At 37.6% G+C, this 19,965-nt stretch overlaps 1 protein-coding gene across 11 annotated transcripts in view; it reads right to left on the minus strand.

The window, feature by feature from the left end:
• LOC132384676 (sodium channel protein type 8 subunit alpha-like) overlaps positions 1-19,965 on the minus strand; it is a 231,184-nt gene that overhangs the window by 149,813 nt on the left and 61,406 nt on the right. For 8 of the 11 annotated variants that reach the window (XM_059956036.1, XM_059956034.1, XM_059956037.1 and 5 more), the window contains exons 4-6: positions 19,417-19,545; positions 12,705-12,796; positions 2,522-2,749 (exon numbers count right to left, since the gene is read on the minus strand). In XM_059956036.1, the coding sequence (XP_059812019.1) occupies positions 2,522-2,749; positions 12,705-12,796; positions 19,417-19,545 (449 nt within the window). Of the gene's footprint in view, positions 1-2,521; positions 2,750-12,704; positions 12,797-12,899; positions 12,992-19,416; positions 19,546-19,965 lie in introns of all 11 variants that reach the window. The other 3 variants (XM_059956038.1, XM_059956033.1, XM_059956032.1) reach the window with 1 other exon arrangement.

Below are 19,965 nucleotides of genomic sequence, written 5' to 3' on the forward strand. Positions count from 1 at the left end.
ACATTTCTTCCCCATTCTGATGTTTCGTGAAAACAACTGAACTTCTTGACCATATCTGCTTGCTTTTGTGCATTGAATTGCTGCTAGATATTTGTATTAACAATCATGTGTACAGATGTAACTAGTTAAGTGGCCACAGACTGTAGTGTTGTTTTTAAAATGTGAAGTCGCAAGAGAGAAAAATGAAACTTCAAATTATGATTAGATGTTGAATCATTTACTAGGTTTGCCTACTCTGCCAATGCTATTTTACAGGTTTGTGCTCCAGTAGACACCAGTCACAAAGCATAATTTAACAGCATCATTGGTAAATCTGAATATAGTGTTTTCTATTTTAGTGAGCTACAGACTGAATCCCACTAAAGACCACGAGCGATGACATTTGTCACCTCTTCCAAGTTATGATATCTAACTCTAATCAGAGTTTAAAATCAGGGGTTCCCAAAACCTTCTTAATGGTATTGAGCCAAGGAAAAAAAATGGTTAGGAAACCCTGGTCTAAATAATCCTCCACTTGCATGTTTCTATGCTTTCATCTCTGCCTTGAGCAGTACCATATTAAATCCTCGTGGAAGCTTAGACAATTACTAAGAGCTCCTGCCTTATCAATCATATTAGTGACATCTATACATTCAAGTATGTTAGTTAAACATGACTTGCTCTTCCCAAATCCATAGTTTACACTATGGTCATTTCACATTTGGCAAGTACTCAGTTGCCTGACAACTAATGGCAGATTTTCAACAAATGGACAATTTTATATGGTTTATAGGTTCCCAATTCCATCCTCCATTCTAAAGTCAGGGGTTGTATTAACAGTTCTCCCCAATCTAATGGGCCAGTTCTTAAATCAAGGGCATTTTGGAAGATCATTGCTAGGTATAGGACCATAAGACTACAAGATATAGGAACAAAAGTAGGCCATTCAACCCATTGAGTCTGCTTCATCATTCAATCATGGGCTAATCCATTTCTTCCAGTCATCCCCACTCCCCTGCCTTCACCCCATACCCTTTGATGCCCTGGCTAATTAAGAACCTACCTATCTCTGCCTTAAATGCACCCAATGACTTGGCCTCCACAGCTGCTCATGACAACAAATTCCACAGATTTACCTCCCTCTGACTACAGTAATTTCTCTGCAGCTCTGTTCTAAATGGACGTCCTTCATTCCTGAAGTCATGCCCTCTTGTCCTAGACTCCCCTAACTCTGCCATATCTAATCTGTTCAGGTCCTTTAATGTTCGGACAGTTTCTATGAGATCCCTCCTCATTCTATTGAACTCCAGGGAATACAGCCCAAGAACTGCCAGATGACCCTCATATGGTAACCCTTTCATTCCTGGAATCATTCTTGTGAATCTCCTCTGAACCCTCTCCAATGTCAGTATATCCTTCCTAAAATAAAGAGCCCAAAACTGCACACAATATTCCAAGTGTGGTCTCACGAGTGCCTTATAGAGCCTCATCATCACATCCCTGCTCTTATATTCTGTACCTCTAGAATATTCTATACCTCTAGAAATGAATGCCAACATTTTATTTGCCTTCTTCACCACCGACTCAATGTGGAGGTTAACTCCTTTAGGGTATCCTGCACAAGAACTCCCAAGTCCCTTTGCATCTCAGCATTTTGAATTCTCTCCCTATCTAAATAATAGTCTGCCAGTTTATTTCTTCCACCAAAATGCATGACCGTACACTTTCCAACATTGTATTTCATTTGCCACTTCTTTGCCCATTCCCCTAAACTATCTAAATTTCTCTACAGGCTCCTTGTTTCCTCAATACTACCCGGTCCTCCACCTACTTTCGTATAATCGGCAAATTTAGCCACAAATCTATTAATCCCATTGTCCAAATCATTGGCATACATCGTAAAAAGCAGCATCACCTGCTTTCCCCATATTGAAAGGGCAATACTATGATCATTTAAAAGATTTAATTATGAACCAATTCAAGTCCCTTGAACCCTACAGTTAGACCTGTTCCTTGCAAAGGGCCTATAGCCATGCAAAGATTATCCCAGGTTATCCATTCTGGTGTCTTGGATTCAAGACTACTGTTAATATTCTTGATCCACCTTGATCAGCAAAGTGAATAAAGGATGCTCACAAATAATGTTACACAATTAAGATTGGATTATAAAGATGGAAACTTGGGCAAAATCATTTCAACCAAGGAGCAATACTGCAGAATAATTTAACAGGAAAGTCAGAAGGGAAATGGCTTCAAGAGAAGCTGGATCTTCTGAATAAGGGTCAACATGTTGGGACTGGTTTCTTTCTCTTGTGTAAATTTTTGATTTTAACAAAGCATCTGAAATTTAGCACTCAACCCAAGGAATATTGAGCACAACACAGACCACTCATTCTATGGTACTGCACAATGAGATACCAACAGTCTTGTTTACCATGAAGGAAAACATCGATAATCATTTATGACATTAAACCACCTGAAAGTATGAAAACAGTACGCTCAAGTAAATCAATCATGTACATTAAAACCATAAAATGCTTACTGTCATTCATAATGTACTCATTAAAGTCAAACAGTCTTGTTCCATTTTCATCTGTGGCATTAAGATATGCTGGATCAGGTGGCCAAATGACACATTTTTGCCTTAAGTTGCCCATGAACAACTGGAGTCCAATAAGGGCAAAAACACTTAGGCAAAATACAGTCAAAATCATTACATCAGAAAGTTTCTTTACAGACTGGATTAGAGCACCGACAATGGTCTTCAAGCCTGTAAAAAGAAATAGACCATTATAGGTGTACCTTTAATTATCATAAATTTTTCTCCCTCATAAGAAACTAAAAGAGCATTCCACAAATAATCCATGCAGAAAGCAAGCAATGTTGCACAAATCATGTCAATGGATTTGATAATGTTTGTTGAAAACAGAAAAGGTTTGTTGAAAAGCTTGTGGCAAAGACATTTTAATGGTTATTAGCAACTGACTATTTTGGTTTAAACTTGCTAGCACAGCTTGCAATAACATCAAGAGTTCACAGCAAGGCAAATGCAACATTTGTCTACAAGATTGGGCATTTTATGAGGGGTTTTGTATCCAATTCTTTCAGAGAATAGACCACAGCTCAATTCTGCCCATAATTTGCAATAACCAAACATTGCACATCAACAAATCGTGGGACATTTAAACTCTGTCAACAGTTTCTGTCACTCAAGGGACAAATCCATGGGCGTAAGAGATTTAATTGTGAACCAGTCCATGTACATACCTTGAATGGATATCCATGTTACATTGAATTTGATAGTGAAGGGCTCATTTTGTACAAATATCTTAGCAATAGGACACTTTCCTAAGGTGAGACTTAAATATAGTGTTGATGCACAGTAGTAACATCTTTGTGGTTAACTGTGGCATACTTGGCCTTGGAATAGAAAGGTAACTGAGATCAAGAGCTCTGCTCCCCTGTATTAAGGTAGGACAAGATGGTTCATCTATAAAATCTTATGTAGAGGTTGCCCAATATAGCAAACTGAATTGGGAAGATACAAATCCTCTATTCCTGAGCTGTTAAGACTTCTACAACAGCTCAGTTGTCCCAAAAGAACCTGTTTACCACATCAAATATTGATTCAAAACTCAAATTACACTACATCTAAAGTTTAAACATTTTCAAATCGGTTGATAAAAATGTAATTAACTTAATATTAAAACTGAAGTGAAGTTGGACAAGTATGATCATTTTAATTCATTCATGTTGATCAATATTCAACTCACACACGATATTAATATTTCACAGTAAGTGGACAATGGCAAGCAGACTAACTGACCTGCCAGAATACAATTATGGATTATTAACACAATATGGCAAGATATATGGAGGCAGGATCTGACTTCGTGATTATTAATTACTAAAATTATGACCTACTGATATACAATTGTGATGTCTAATGAGAAATTAAAGCTTACAATTATTTATCCACTGAAAGGTCTACTATTTTATCACTACTATTAGAACTTCTGTTTCTCCAAGCACACATTAACTGTTCAAATCTATAATTCCCTTGTTGAGTTTTCAAGTGTGCAGACATAAGTGTAATCAAGAGTTGGGCTTTGATAGCATTCATAAAAAAGCAAAATCAGACATCTTCCTCTATTTATGACAAAAAAAATCCTTTGCTCTTTTAACGTCTGCCCTTTGATACCTCAGAAGTGATATTTCCCCACGTGAGACTGGATTACAAGTGGCAAAGGGCCCTTGGGCCAGAAAAATCATAGTAACCCCATCACTGTCTTTGTGTATAGCTACCAGAAAGGCAATTTCTTATCAGGAGTTATGAAGCAGCAAGACCCTGAGCTGATGTACCATCCTATCCTGGGGGGGGGGGGGGGGGAGGGAGGGGGAGGGTGCTTATGCTAATTAAAATCAGCTATCATGGACAAACATGGGAGCAGTGCTGGAATCTCTAGTTTGTGCAGTTACTTACTGGCCAGTGAGGTATTAAAGATATTTTAATACATTGGTACTGATAAAACTTTTAGCAAAGTTGATTAGCACTCGGTAACCCCAGATATGGTACCTTAAGCTTCGGACCATGGAAGGCCAATTTTGATGATAATTTCATAGTTTGCTCAAATACATGTGTTAAATCCAGAGAACACCAAAGATGTCAACCCAGCCCTCGGAATCACAGTTAAATCGCTGATTACTTATTTGGCTTTGGCCAGGGTCTGCATTACAGATTGCATCCCCTTTCATGTTAAATATATTCACAGTCAAATATTTAATGCCACACTGCCCTTAAATTTTCAGGATTTAAAATAAAGCAGATCAAAAACAGAAAACGATTAAACCCCAAAGTCACCAAAAGCGCTCATTGAAAGCAAAATTTAAGCTTAAGTAAATTAAGGTCCCCAAGAAAATAATTTCAAAAATATAGGAACAAAAAAAAGTGAACATGTTACAGTATCTAATCTGTGTTTATTAGCACCAAATTATTTTTCACCATTCAGGAGGAAAAGATTTGCAGATCAAAATTACATTTGATATTATTGTAGGAATGATTAATGAGTTCAGACCAAATAAACAGATTTAACCCTTCTGTTAGAATGGTGAAGAGGGTAATCTGGAGCAAGCACAGTGGCTTTCATACAACAACATCCACTATAATTTGCATCCTGCGAAACATATTTCCTGTGAATGGAAATAAAATGCTCATTTTGATCTCAACAACACCACAAATGAATATTCTTGGCAGCACATTCAGGAAATTAAATAATCAAGTCCCTCCAGCATTCTCACTGACAGACTGAGTCGCTTTATTCAGTGGTGAGAACATATCGTGCGCACCTAATTGAAGGCATCTTTAAAAAATTTGATCTGTGACAATTTCACCAAATAATTTATTCATTATATTAGTCAACTAAATCACCAGTAAAGGGACATAATTGGAAGCAGAAGCAACAACAAAACATTAATAAACTGTTCTGTGTTGCAACATAATGATATCCATCTCCCTCTGCCACATACGACTCTTGTATATTTAAAACATCAGTCTAATAAATCAGCAACCTCAGTGTTTCCAAGAGATGCAGATGCCACGGAAGTTACAGAATAATACAAGTTCTGGCCTCTGAGCTTTCTCAAAGACATTGAGAATTAAAGCAATTGAAGCAGTTACAAACCATTATTTCACTATTTGATCGAATGGAATTGATCAATTTGGTCCAGATACAAATACTACAGTATAATTTTTTTTTACTCAACATAAATTGGTTATTTTATAAACATTTCAATTATATTAAGTAAACAATTGAACCAGCAAAAGATGCCAAAGTCAGTATGTCCTTATGATACAGGGGTACAAGACTATACTCATTAAGGCATGGTTAAGGCTAGATAAAAGGCAAAGTGTGGAGCAAGATTTTTTTCTAAAATATATAAAGTGGCAAGTACCTGGAATGGGTTAGTTACCGGGGCAACAGTGGAAGCAGCATTTTGGAGGAGTTGAAGAGGCTTTTAGATAGACACATGAATATGAAGGGAATAGGATTTAGATGATACACGTTCAGAGAATATGTAATATAAATTGGATTCAAGATCGACACTGTTTAGGGTCAAATGGCCTGTCCAGTGCTGTACTCTTCTAGATTTATGCTACGACCACAGTATTCACGCCAGAAATTCCAACTTTCCCCAAATAATGCTGCATGGCCAGCAGTTGAATTTATAAGATGACTGAGGAGTTTTTCCAATTACTCACATCCATGTGAAAGGTCATTTCCCAGGCATTAGTGAAGTGTCCAAGGGACCAAACTTCAATAAAATTTTGAAATCAGGTTTAACAAAAGATCTTGTTAGGGTCCATACCCTGTTCCATGTATTGGATTCAGGCAACCACCCGCAGGAAGTCATAGCAGTATTTACACACAAATCTGTGCTACATTCTCTTAAAACTTTTGCTCACACTGACAGATTCATCAGTGACAGCAGGACCTGTTGTCCACTTGATAATGAGACCTAACCCAGGCAAGTGGGTCAAAACAGGATCAAATGGATAAGGAAGAACAGGTTGATGTGCTGTCCTGGAAAATGTTGTTCAAAAACAGAAACTCTGATCCTCCACTGCACCCTTACCCTAGTGTTAAGATTTGCTATACAATGATAAGTAACAAAGTTCACTGAATGTCCATGTTTTACAGTACTGTGCCAAAGTCTTAGGCACGTGTAAAAAATTTTTGTAAAGTGAAGTTGCTTTCAAAATAATAAAATGAAGTTTCTAAATATCAAAAAAACTATAAAAAGCAGTACACAGTAAAAAAAAACTAAATCAAATCAATATTTGGTGTGAGCACCCTTTGCCTTTAAAACTGCATCAATTCTCTTGGTTACACTGTCATGCAGTTTTATCAGAAAATCGGCTGGTAGGTTGGAGAACTTGCCACAGTTCTGCACACTTTGGCTGTCTCATTTGTCTCCCAGGTAATCCTAGACAGCCTCGAAGGTGTTGAGATCAGGGCTCTGTAATGGCTTTACCATCTGAGACCATATGAAAACTTTTGCACTGTAAATGCAAATTCAATGTAAGGGTATCAAGAAGCAGATCTCATGACTTTGATTCATAAACTTGGTCAAAAAGATGCTTGCAAGAGCAATAGGGTGTTTTAGAGTCAGAAGAATGCACACACTGCTCAGTTGCCAACAGGATCACAAAGGTTAGTGCAGCAAAGGTTACTTGGCTGGGCACTATAGTTTTGGGGGTCATTGGAAGTGCTTCTCTTCCAAACGGCACCTCAAATCCCACATGGGCCTCAGCTGCCTTCTGCACTCAGCAGGAGAGGGAAAAATGCCAAGCAGGGATATTCCCCCACATTGGTCACCTTCTGCTCCCCATGGTAAGCTAATGGAACTTGGGCTCCAGGTCTCCTTGCTGCTCCTCTTCCAACACTGGCATCATCTTCTGTAAGATTGTGTAGAACACAGTAAATTATTCATATTTGTTTCCTGAATTAAGTTGCGAGACTAAAGCAGACAAGAAGTGTGCTATTAAGATATCCATATTGTTTTGCACTATTATTCTGACAGCATGGTACCCTCTCATCTCCAAATTCACCCCACAGTATACGAGAAATTCCCGCCAATGCAGATTCCCTCAGAATGAGAAGGGCATGTGCATTTCCCAGAAATACAGCATTAGCAGAGCTAACAGAATTTTCATTTACTGAAAAGATTGGCCATTTCAGGCAGAGAAGACATTTTTCCACCCTCAGTGTTCAAGGCAGAGGTAGATACATACTTGATAAGGTGCTACAAAGCCAGATGGGAATGCAGGGAGATGGTACCAATTAGATCAGCCACAGTCTGTCAAATGGAGAAAGCTTGAGGGGGTCAAGTGATTGCTTGCTCCTGGACTTGTATGTTGAAATGCACTATTAAGAAGTTCTTCAGATAATCTACATTGGCCTACATGTTAGAGTTGACAAGATGTCCAAAATCACTAAAGGGAGAACATATTGGCATACAATTGCATTCCCAGATAATGGGCAATTCCGGTAAAGCCCAAAATCTCATCCAGACTCGCCGACTTAGCTAATAAAAAAAACAAATGGATGGGATGTACCCCAGGCAAATGTGGGAAGCGAGGGAGGAGATTGCTGAGCCTCTGGCGATGAGCTTTGCATCATCAATAGGGATGGGAGAAGTACCAGAGCACTGGAATGCTGAAAATGGTGTTCCCTTATTCAAGGAAGGGAGTAGAGATAACCCAGCAAATTATAGACCAGTGCCCACCTAGCGAGTCCTAGTTTCCTGTATTCCACCCATATCACTAACCACTAACCCTCCATGTACCTATCCCACTGCTCTCGTACCTGCCTCAACCACTTCCTCTGGCAGCTCGTTCCACATATTCCCCACCCTCTGTAAAAATGTTGCCCCTCAGATCCCTTTTAAATCTTTCTCCTCTCACCCTAAATCAATGAACCCTAGTTTTGGACCCCGTACCCTGGGGGAAAAGTCTGTTACTGTCAACCTAATCTATACTTTCCACCTTATCAAGATCTCTTATAATTTTAAAGATTTCTGTAAATAGTAATCCCTCATTCTGCTATGCCTCAATCCTAGCCAGCCTCTCCCTATAATTCAGATTATAGGCCCTCTAGGCCTGGTAACATCTTTTCTGCACTTTCTCCAGTTTAACTACATCTTTGATCTCACTTTCTAGGTTTTGTATAATTTTAGAAATCTTAAATCAAATCTCTCCTCAGTTTCCTTCAGACAAAGACAACAATCCCAGCCTAGACACAGCATTCTCAGGGATATAATTTTTTTAAGTGCTGACAGTTTCCTTGTAAATCTCCTCTCATTCTCCCTGCTGCTATCACATCCTTCCTGCAGTAGTACAACCAGAATTAGAGAATGTCCTCTGGCCTTTACACTGTATTGGCTTTACTCTCTTTCTTTTGTGCTCTTTGCTTCTGCTGATAAAAGCATGCCACAAGTCTTCACGACCACTGTCCTTCCGGAGTTTGTGGGTGCGTTTTTAGAAATCCTTCTGCTCCTCCCATCATTTATCAAATATCTGCTTGCCTTCCTCAACTTTCTCAGATGCATCATTCATACTTATCCCAAGTGAATTCCATTTATCAGTTTTGTGTCCATCTAACCAGTCAGAGTTGAATTGCTAAGGAATTCAACCCATATGCTAAGGAAATCCCATTTAAGCCAATTCAAGTTTATCTCACTCTCAGCACTCAGCCCATATCCCTTTCTCATCCATATATCTCATCCATATATCTGTCCACATTTTAAATGTACCTGCTTCAGCCACTTCCTCTGGTAGCTGGATCAATATTTTCACCACCTGTATATAAAAAAAAGTTGCCTTTCAGATTCTTAAGCCTTTCACCCGTAACTTTAAAACTCAGTTCCCTCATTTTTAATTCTCCAACCCTGGGGAAAAAGGAACCACTAACCCAATCTATGCACCTCAATTTTATATACTTCTGCATGTCTATCAATATGCACCTGGGACTTACAGCTTAGGTTTTGCTGTCAACCACAATACCAATTTTAATTTTTTCTGCAAACCCCTTAAATGTGGAATATACATTTTAGCCCCAAATCATTTCTTGTTTAACCATAAAATGGGTTCTAAAATTGCAAAACCACTCCTACCACTAAAATTCCCATTTGCTTCCCATCACTGTTTTTGAATCTAACACCATTTTCTCATGGTTCCATAAGCTGTCATCTGGTTCCATGAGCTTTCACCTTGTCAATGCAAACTACAAGTGTTTTTAAAACACTCATCGGCACTGTTACTTTGTCAAAACAAAAAACAAGTCAGTTGGGCACAGCATTTCCTCAAGAAATTCACATTGACCAACTTTGAGCAATTTGTCTTTCTTCAAGTTCTCCAAATTATGCAACCCATCAATCTCCCACCCCTGATCAACCTTTCCATAATCAAGTTCAATATCTATAAATCACAGCCATTTCTGTAAAGGCAAAATGTTATTCATTTGAAGTTTACATATCTCTATATTCTGTCTATATTCTATTTTGAGCTCCAAATCAGCCCCAATTTTGCTTCCATAAGACAGAGGAACAGAATTAGGCCATTTCTTGCTCTGCCATTCTATCATGACTGATTTATTATCCCTCTCAACCCTATTCTCCTGTCTTCTCCCCATAACCATTGACATCCCTACTAACCAAGAATCTATCAAACTCCACTTTAAAGGCACCCAATGACTTGACCCCCACAGCATCTGTGACAATAAATTCCACAGATTTACCACCCTCTGGCTAAAGAACTTCCTTCTCTTCTTCCAAAACTTCTTTCTATTTTTGTATTTATAGAATATCTTAAAATTTTCTTGACTTTTACCTAAATATCTTTTTTCTACCCTGTCTTCCACATTTCCTTTTTAAGTTTCATCCTGAATCTTCTATACTCCAGCAGACGACCTTCTGCAGCACTATATTTCTATCATGAATATCCCTTTATGCTCAACATTGCAATGTGTAAAACTGGGAGCTCCCCTTTTCTTTTACCCTGTTCTGAACTGTCACTTTGAAACAGATAAATTCTAGCAGCAACTCCCAGTCCACTATGCCAAATCATATCTCAGACTCATTAAACTTAATTCCATTTTGAGCTTCAACTCCAGATGTGACAATAAGGTACTAAATGCAACTCTCTTCTTTTGGTTACCATGCCCTGCAAGAAACACTGAAACAAACACATCTTGGATTCAACCTGAGCTCTCACTGAAATGCACAAAACTGAGAGTGTTTGCCAGAGCCAGGAGGTCAGTCTTAAACTATAGGACAGACCACTTTCGACCAGAATGAGGAGAAACTTCACTCAATGGATGGCAAGTCTGAAATTCACTAGCCAGGAGGCCTGTAGGAGACTCAGTTATTGGGTTCATTCAAAACTGTGCTCATTCAATTCAAAAATGTTAAAGTCAAAAGGGGAAAGTGCAGGAAGATGGTGTTCAGGTAGAAGATTAGCCAAGATCACACTGAATTGTGGAGCAGTCTCAGTTGAAATGTCTACTCCTCATTATGTTCCTTGTTCTACTTAGAACTAGCAGGTAATTAAGAGATATTAGAATGTCTTTATTAAAAAAATACATGCAGCAGTGCTTACCTTTGATTTTAAATATTTAAAATTTTATATTCAAAGATCTGTCTGCAGTTCTTTTCCCTGCCCCCAAAGTCACAAGATAAATGTTAATAGATCATATCATTAGAGGCTAAAGAGTGTCATATTGACTACATGAATATAACATTTTGCTGGTTCAATTGTCAAAAGTTTCAAGCAAACTGAACAAAGATTATAACAGCAGTTCACTTTGTGAAAGTTTATAATACACAAAATACAGATGTATTTACTTGCTGCAGGAAAGCATTAAAATGCAACTGTGGCAGAGGTAGAATAGAACAGTTCAAAGTGCAAAGAACCCTTGAAGCATCACATAAGCAAGCAAATGGATGGCTTCAGAGGGAACACAAGCAAGTTACATTTATATCTCATGCATTGCTTAAACGCCAAGGCTGAATCAAGAATTTTATATCAAAAAATTAACCCCATGGAAACCTTTGTCAAAATTGTCCAAATCTGAATGCCAACGTGAAAGCAATTTTGGGCCATCTTATCATATTTAATAGAAAATTGTACTGTGTGTGTGGAAGCTCGAATGTATTTGATCTCTCTGCCATGAAGGTAAATGCAATTTTATCAGGAAGGTATGAATTGTAACCACTTATCACAGGAAATCATTGTAATCATTCTAATGTTGATCAAACAGGTACTAGCAGTGTAGAAAATACAAGGTGTGTGTTTAACTGGGGGAAGATAAGAGCAGGCATTGATGAGATCTTTTACTTTTGATACTAAAGTAAATTACACAGCAATTCTAATTCAAAATTCATTCCCTGGTTATGCCTTACACAGATTAAAGGAATTTTATTTTCTTCATGTGAAGAATATTACAACTTTACTGCTACTGATTAGGGCTTTGTTCACAAGATAAACAGGATAGGAACAGGCCATTCTTGATTCCTATTCTTAACTGAACTTCCTACTTCAGGAACTTCTTGCCCTGTTAACTGTTGAATCACTGTGTAAAGATTCAGGGAGACAGGAAAGAAAAGATACTTGCATTGAGATATTAATGGTTAAAATGCAATATTTGTAGAATTTTCATTCTCCCACCCCCCCACCCCCCAAATTTTCTCCTCCTCTCCTATCTGGAGTACAGCTCTTGCACAGAAACTAATTACTTTTGTGTCCAACTGTCCCATTTCTCCGCCAGTGTAAAACACAAGATTGTAAGATTTGACATTCTATTCACCAGAGGGGCAATGCTGCAAATTTTAATATCTGGAAAAGTTGGGATACTGGAACCTCTGGATGGTCTCAAACAGTTTTTCCAGACTTGGTTCAAAGCACTGAAATAAAACATCATTCCATGGGCATATTATTGGATAGAAAGTTTAAAATCATTGATTCTTCCTAACAAAATATTCATGTGTGCATCTTCTGCGAAATCAAGCAGCAAGAGACTTAATTTAAGAAAACAAGTGGTCAAAATTATAATGGTTTTCAATGGGCCATAAAGCAAGTGAGCTGATGAGTTTATCATGCAACAGGTGTGTTAACAGATATTTGTACCAGAAAGGGAAAAGTCAGCCTTCGTGTTTAAATTAGCTCTCACCTGGAATGACTGAAATAGTTTTCAAAGCTCGGAGAACTCTGAATGTTCTCAACGCTGAGACATTGCCAAGGTCCACAAACTCTGTCACATATCTGCAATAAGGGAAGGTCACACACAAACACAATGACAAGACACAAAACAACTAGAGGTACACGGGGCCTACTCAACACCTAACACCAATCATGGACTTCTTACCTGGAATTACAGAAATAGTTTTCAAAGCTCTCAATACTCTGAAAGTGCGAAGAGCTGAAACATTGCCTAGGTTTACAAATTCTGTTACATACCTGCAGAATTAAATCACAGTTATTTGTGGTTATATTTTAACCCTTTGAGTACCTTGGTAACATTTCGCACCAGAGCAGAGCTATTTAAAAATATTTAATAATAATTTAAAATATTTCGTCACGGACACACTTTGTTCATGGTTTGGTCCATTCACTAGGCAGTGTCAAATCACTGACCCATCTATATTTAAAGTAAACTTCAAATGCACTCTTTGATCTTTAAAGTATTTATTTTAAAAAAATCAATTCTTTTTCCACAAAAAACATTTGCCAAGATTTTTAACCCATAGTTTCCTCACATCAGTTTCCTGACAATAGCTTTGCCTTCACGTGCTATGTTAATGCAAACCAAATCCAGCTTTGGCATCGTTGCTGCATCCGTGGAACAGCTTCAGCCCAGATGGATCCAATGGCTACTTCCTGCTGCAGCATCAAGTTTTTACAATTATGATGATCTCAAGCCTCCAAACTCAAACTGACTCACTGATTCTGGCCAACACCTTTTACACCCATGATTTAAATATTTAATGCCCATCTTTCCTTTTCAAGGAATAAAAAGAAGCCAGGCTCTGAGGTAATTATGATCATGTGCCAAACTTATTCTTTTGATGATTTCAATTTTCAAAACAACCAAATGCAGTCTATACCATAGCCTGTTCTTATTCTTAGTCCCTTAGCTCCCAGTGGAGCATAAACCATTGATGACCTCCTGACTCCATAGCTTGTCAGATGAATTTTATTCAGTTGAGATGGTGGCATGCATTTTTTTTTTCTTTTAAGAGTACAGCTAAAAAGGTCTGAAACCAAAAGTGAAATTAAAAAGTATTTGAAACACTTATTTAAATCTGAATACATGAAGTTTAACTGTTATAATTTAAAATCTCTCTTAAAGCTCTGCCCTGTTCAAAATCACTGAAAATAAATTAATTAACATAAAATGCAATAGATCAGTAATCATTTAGTATGGTTAACAATAAGAATTTCCATACTGCAATTTTCTTGTCCAACATCCACTTTTGTTTACGGGGCTTGGCAGCTGAGCCTACAGTTGGAAAAATTAGCGTGTTATTCTTGGATTCCCTCAGATCAGAATTGGGTCATTAACATTATAATCTGGCAACTATCAAAACACCTACATTGTTATTGAGATATAGAAGTCAAAGCTAATCAGGCTTCATTTGAATTTTCACATATTGTGATCTGAGCTAGTCTTCGGCTCTGTTTCCACTGATCTAGAACATGCCTGGTTCCAGCTTTCTCAAGCGGCTCAAAGTTGCAACTTGGCCTTGACAATGTTCAAAAAGTTCAAAATTCAAAGCAAATTTATTATCAAAGTACTTGTATGTCACAATATACTACCCTGCGATTCATTTTCTTGCAGGCATTCACTGTAGAACAAAGAAATACAATAGAATCAATGAAAGACTACACACAAAGACAAACAACCAATGCCCAAAAGACAGACTGTGCAATTACAAATAATGATAATAACAAAAAATAAATACGAAGAACACAAGTTGTAGAGACCTTGAAAGTGAGTCCACTGGTTGTGGAATCAGTTCAGAGGTGAGGTGAAGTGACGGGAATAAAGTTATTCTTGCTGGCTCAGAAGCTAGTACATCTTTCTCGATGGCAGCAGTGAGAAGAGGGCAAGGCTTGAATGGCATGGGTCTTTGGTAATGGATACTGCTTTCTTGTGCCAGCTCTCTGCGTAGATGTGCTCTACGGTGGGGAGGGCCTTTCCTGTGATGGACTGGCTTGTATCCACTACTTTTTTGTAAGCCTTTCTGTTTTTTTTTGGTTTTGGTGTTTCCAAATGGGGACATTTACCCGAAAGTTCTGTCTTCCTTCTTCTTATATTACAGAAAGCCATTTTGGCAATCCCTTTGAAGTTCTTTCTCTGCAATGATTCTTAGCACATCCCCATTGCCCCTTTATATAACTATTCCTGATATGTTTTAGTCCAATCTGCATTTTGACAAAAGTTGCCTAAAGAAATGTATTGAAGTTCTTATCTTCAACCTATTGAATGCCAAATGCCTTTAATTCTGAAAACAGCACTGAAGATTAAATTTCACATGGTTCAAAAAATTTATAACTTGGAGCTCCTACAGGGAGGATAGTTTTCTGTACTCGCTTCAATATACTGAAAGAAGTTTTCACCTTGATGTTTACTGGATATAGCTCCAGAAACAGAAGAAGCCCTAATTCAGTTTGGATCACCATTTGCTGTTAAAGGAAAACATTTTGGAAACATCCCTACAAGGGTCATTAATTGACAGAGTGAGAAGGTCTCACCAACTCAACAAAATGTCTGCTGAGAGCATTGAAACAAACTAGGAACAAAGTAAACAGGGAAGCACAGAGCCACACAAGAGCTAGAAAGTTGAAGGAACCCAATAGTAATCGTGTGTCACTGACCAAGAAAAAGAATTAAATGACTGATTTTCAGTAATTTAAGCCTAATATTTCCTTTTGGCCTGAGGACTCCAACTTCTTTCATCATAATACACCATTCCTCAGCTTCATGCTTACATTTTAATATATTTCAAAATCAGGTTTATTATTATTGATGTATGTCATGACATTTGTTGTTTTGTGGCAGCAGTACAGTGCAATGCATAAAAATTGATAAAAGTTACAATAAGAAATAAAATAAATAAATTAGTGCAAAAGAGGATTAGTGAGATAATGTTCATGGACCATTTAGAAATCTGATGACAGAGGGGAAGAAGCTGTTCCTAAAATGTTGAGTGTGGGTCTTCAGCATCCTGAGCCTTCTTCCTGATGGTAACAATGAGAAGAGAGCATGTCACAAAGAGGGCAGAGTGAGGGTCCTTAATAAACGGATGCTGCTTTCTTGAGGCATCTCCTTTTCATGATGTCCTCATTACTCTTCACCTTAAGAAATCATTGCCAAGTGATGTTAATCACACAAAGTTGCTTTGCAAAATTCATCCACCGAACTGAAAACTGTTGAGGTTGAGAACACATGGCCCCTTGGAGTCGTAACGAAAGCCACATCAAGTTTTGGTTTAGAAATTGTTCCACACATTCCCCTGTACAAAACTATACTGAAAGTGACATCGCCAGTTTCAGTATTGTGTTCCTGATTGATGCACTGTGTTTTCTTGCATAGCAGCTACAATTACTGAAGCCAGCAACTTCAGGGGCATACCACAAGCAATACTTGTTCCTGAGTATGGAAAGCCAAGTAGCCGAGCAACGAAGTATACAGTCGAGTCATTAATTTGGGGGTGGGGGAGGGGGAGAGAAGGGAGTAGAAGAGGGGTCCAGAGGAACCAGAACAGGCTGAAGAAAAAGTGTCCAGAGAAGACATTATTTGTGGGTGGGGCCATGGAGATACTCCTTGCAAGATGTGGGTAGGGAGGTCTTTACAAGGAGATGACTGCTGTCTTCAAGCGCTTTTACGAAACCCTCTTGCCCGCTCTGGATTAAAGAGTAAATAGATGAAGTCTTATCGCCACAACTATGGAGAGGTGATTTGGGTGACACCCGCCCCCCCTCCCAAAAGGTGGCAATGAGCAGCAAACTGTGAGATGTTGCAGAGAGAAGCACCGCTTGAGATCCAGATGCCAGATAGCTGAGTGAATCCATGATCGTATCCTCCAGAAGGCAAAATGGGCAATGATTGTATTTGTAGTCATAAGAGATTGGAGATCTTAGCAAGGACTTTGATTTTGTTGCATTTTGAGCATTACACTATAACTAGCCTATTTTCTCAGACCAGGAAGGTTGAAAATCTCTGCGAGTCTGCTATCAATGTCATTTGGAGGGTTTTTTTTTTAAAAAGCAAGTTAGATGACAACTTTTCTGAACAGGTAAGGCAATCTGAAATGCTTGCAGATTGCATTTTTTTCCTAGGATAACTTGATTTCAACCAGTACAACACCACATTATATTTGTATAATCAAATCTCTATAGCTCTACATAATAATGACATCAGCTTATGTGGTCCACAAATTTAAAAAAATCTCATTAAACTTGCTGTTACAACTCAAATATCTGAGTGAGGCCTTCTCCTCTCACCCCCCAACCTCAAAAACTATATTTATCCAGGTGTAGCCAGTCTCCTGCTATACTGCATCAGAAGCCTTTAATAAATTCTAATCTTACTGACACTGCTAATACATTCTACCCATTTGCTACTTTATTCATTAAATAATAAATAAGCTAACTAATAAATAGGGGGAAACCATTTTTTAAATAATGCTATTTACATTGTAAATGCAAGCTGGTACTTATGTATCCACATTTTATTCAATATCTGTACTTTAACCTCTAAATGTTACGTAATTCTTTTTAAGTATTGAATGCTTTTGCATATATCACTCTGACCAACACACCACAGTAAATTTCTAATAGATATAAATATATATGGTGAATAAAGGTGATCCCTGAAATCAGACACAAAAGCATATTCTCGCTGGAAATAGCACTGCGAGGAAAGCTTTTCTTGCATTTTCTTTCTGACTCAGTAGTGACCAACTGCTGTAACGCTTCTTTATAAAGTCAGAGCAAGTTAGTAAAATGTCTATTATATTCCAGATATTATAATCACACATTTTCAACAGAAATGCATCATTCCATTTGTTATAGATATGTCATGAGGCTGAAAGGAATCCTACACCAGAGCTCAGTTACAGTCTTAACCAGCTGCCTATGCTTTGATGGCAGTCTATGTCAAACAATCCAGCAGTAAGAGAAACACGAGGTCAGAATTTATTTCACCTTTTTGCTTTCCTTAAAAGCTGGGTGGAACTGAAAGACTCATTTCCCCTTGTTCCATTCTGCCTTCTTTCAACCACAGCACTCTCTGGTTCCATCTCTCCCAACCAAGGAATCGGCGAAGAATATTTAGTTGTAATCAGTTTTTGTTTTAACCTTTCAAATAGCCTTTTTTCGGATGATGTTGTCTCCTGCCACCTAAACTCCTGAACTGCCTCTCACCAGTTAGTAGCACCCTCTCAGTTTGGGCAGGAGACTGTAAAGCCCCGAGAGTTTAAAATTAGGATTGTAGGGTCAAGTCATTCCTTCTCAGCTAATTTTCTACAGTCACATAACATGACTTGCGTAAGACACTATGCCAAAATATCTTGTTCTTCCCTTTGACATTGAATCTGTCCTTCTCTTTGCCTCATTAAAACTCCTTTTCTAAAAGGAAACTATTAAAAATAGGCTTTAATGTAAACATTGACAAATAACATTTCCAGCACTCTCAAACTCAGTTTAAGTTCTGTGCAGCATTGCTAAATTCTGAAGAAACTTTTTTTTTGGAAAAAATTCTATATTCAACTTTATCTCAAACCAATTTGCGATTTTCTTCCACATTACTTGGAATTGCAAAATTATATTTCCGTAGATCCATTAGTGACTGTTTCCAACTGTTAAATTCCTTCCGTGAAGTTATCCTATACAGGCGAAAAACAGAAAAAAGGGATTCAAAGCAAGGTGCTTTTAGAACACCAAGGATTGACAGGGTGACTGATGTATAGAAGCTGATACCTGTGCTTATGGCATCCCTTTCACATCAGGTTATTTCCAAAATTAGTTTTAATCTCCCTTTATAAAGCAAAGAATCATTCTTGTGGACAAAGAATAAGGCAATATCATGCACGGTGCAATATTTCAGATCAGCACTCAAAGGGTTAACATTGGTGATTATTCCTTTTTGCTAAAAACTCTGCTTACATTATCACTATCATAGAGCACGTCGACAATTCATCTGTTTAAAAGGTGTTTAGCAATTTGAGTTATTGGGGACTACAGGTTGATTAATTCACTACCAAATATATTTAACAAAGGAATAGAGTTATCAATAAATAAGAACCAACAAATAAATGTTATGTCATCTGTAAGCAACAAGCCATACAGAAGATCTGCAATAACAATAGTCAGTTTGCTGAGTAACATCACCTGTATCACCAAATCTGTGTAGGTTAAAAAATTGGTCAGATTGCAAAACACCTTTCATTGTTTGTATTAAATACTATAACCTTTACATCTTCATGACCACCTCTAGGCTTCCAAGTCCAGTCTAGTTCAACAGAAAACCTGTTGAGCAAAATTAGATCCACATAACAGAACTAGTGTCAATACTAGTATTAGCCAGCTTCGAAATCTTCAAGAATCATTACTACCATCTCAGCAAATATTATGCAGAGATTGTCATCGTTATCCCTAACCTTTAAACTTGGCAATATAGAAAATTACTGTAAATTAAGACCTGTAAACATTACTTGTAAAACTATTAAAAAATTAAATGGAAGTTTAAATATATATTAGATAACTGCTTAAAATACTCAAATTCCATGCAAATCACATTAAATTAGTTTCACAGTTGAGCCATTAGGTAACAATATTTTTTCAAATATTAAATAACCTACAGATTAAAAATTACTTACGCCATCATTATTACACTGAAATCCAGCCAATTCCATGGATCTCGTAGAAATGTAAAGCTATCTATGCAGAATCCCCTTGCAATCATTTTTACAAGAGATTCAAATGTATAAATGCCGGTAAATGTGTATCTGTGGAGGAGAACACAGAACTATATTTATTCAGAGAGGATGATGTGTGAGGAACTAACTACTCAAAGGCTCAGCAGATCCCCCCCCCCCAACCCCACCCCAAGTAGCATCAGTAAAATGAAATCAATCAAACAATCAAGACAACATTTTTTCAGACATAGACTGGTCAAATAATCTTTTCCAATGTTCTTTCCAATTATCCCAAGTTATCAACGGTACAATACTCAGTAACTCCTGTAAACTTATTTAACGATCATTTCATAGTATCTGAATGAACTTTAAAATTATAGCAGAATTTTTCAAAAAGCCCTTTAAATAATAATAATTCATTCTGGAAGATAATGCAACTGGATTTTAGCAACATTGCATTTTAAAAGCAAAGCCTATGGGCTCAGGGTTGAATATGTATATTGGAATTGA

The sequence above is a fragment of the Hypanus sabinus genome, chromosome X1 (genome assembly GCF_030144855.1).
Source record: "Hypanus sabinus isolate sHypSab1 chromosome X1, sHypSab1.hap1, whole genome shotgun sequence".
Classification (NCBI taxonomy): Eukaryota; Metazoa; Chordata; class Chondrichthyes; order Myliobatiformes; family Dasyatidae; genus Hypanus; species Hypanus sabinus.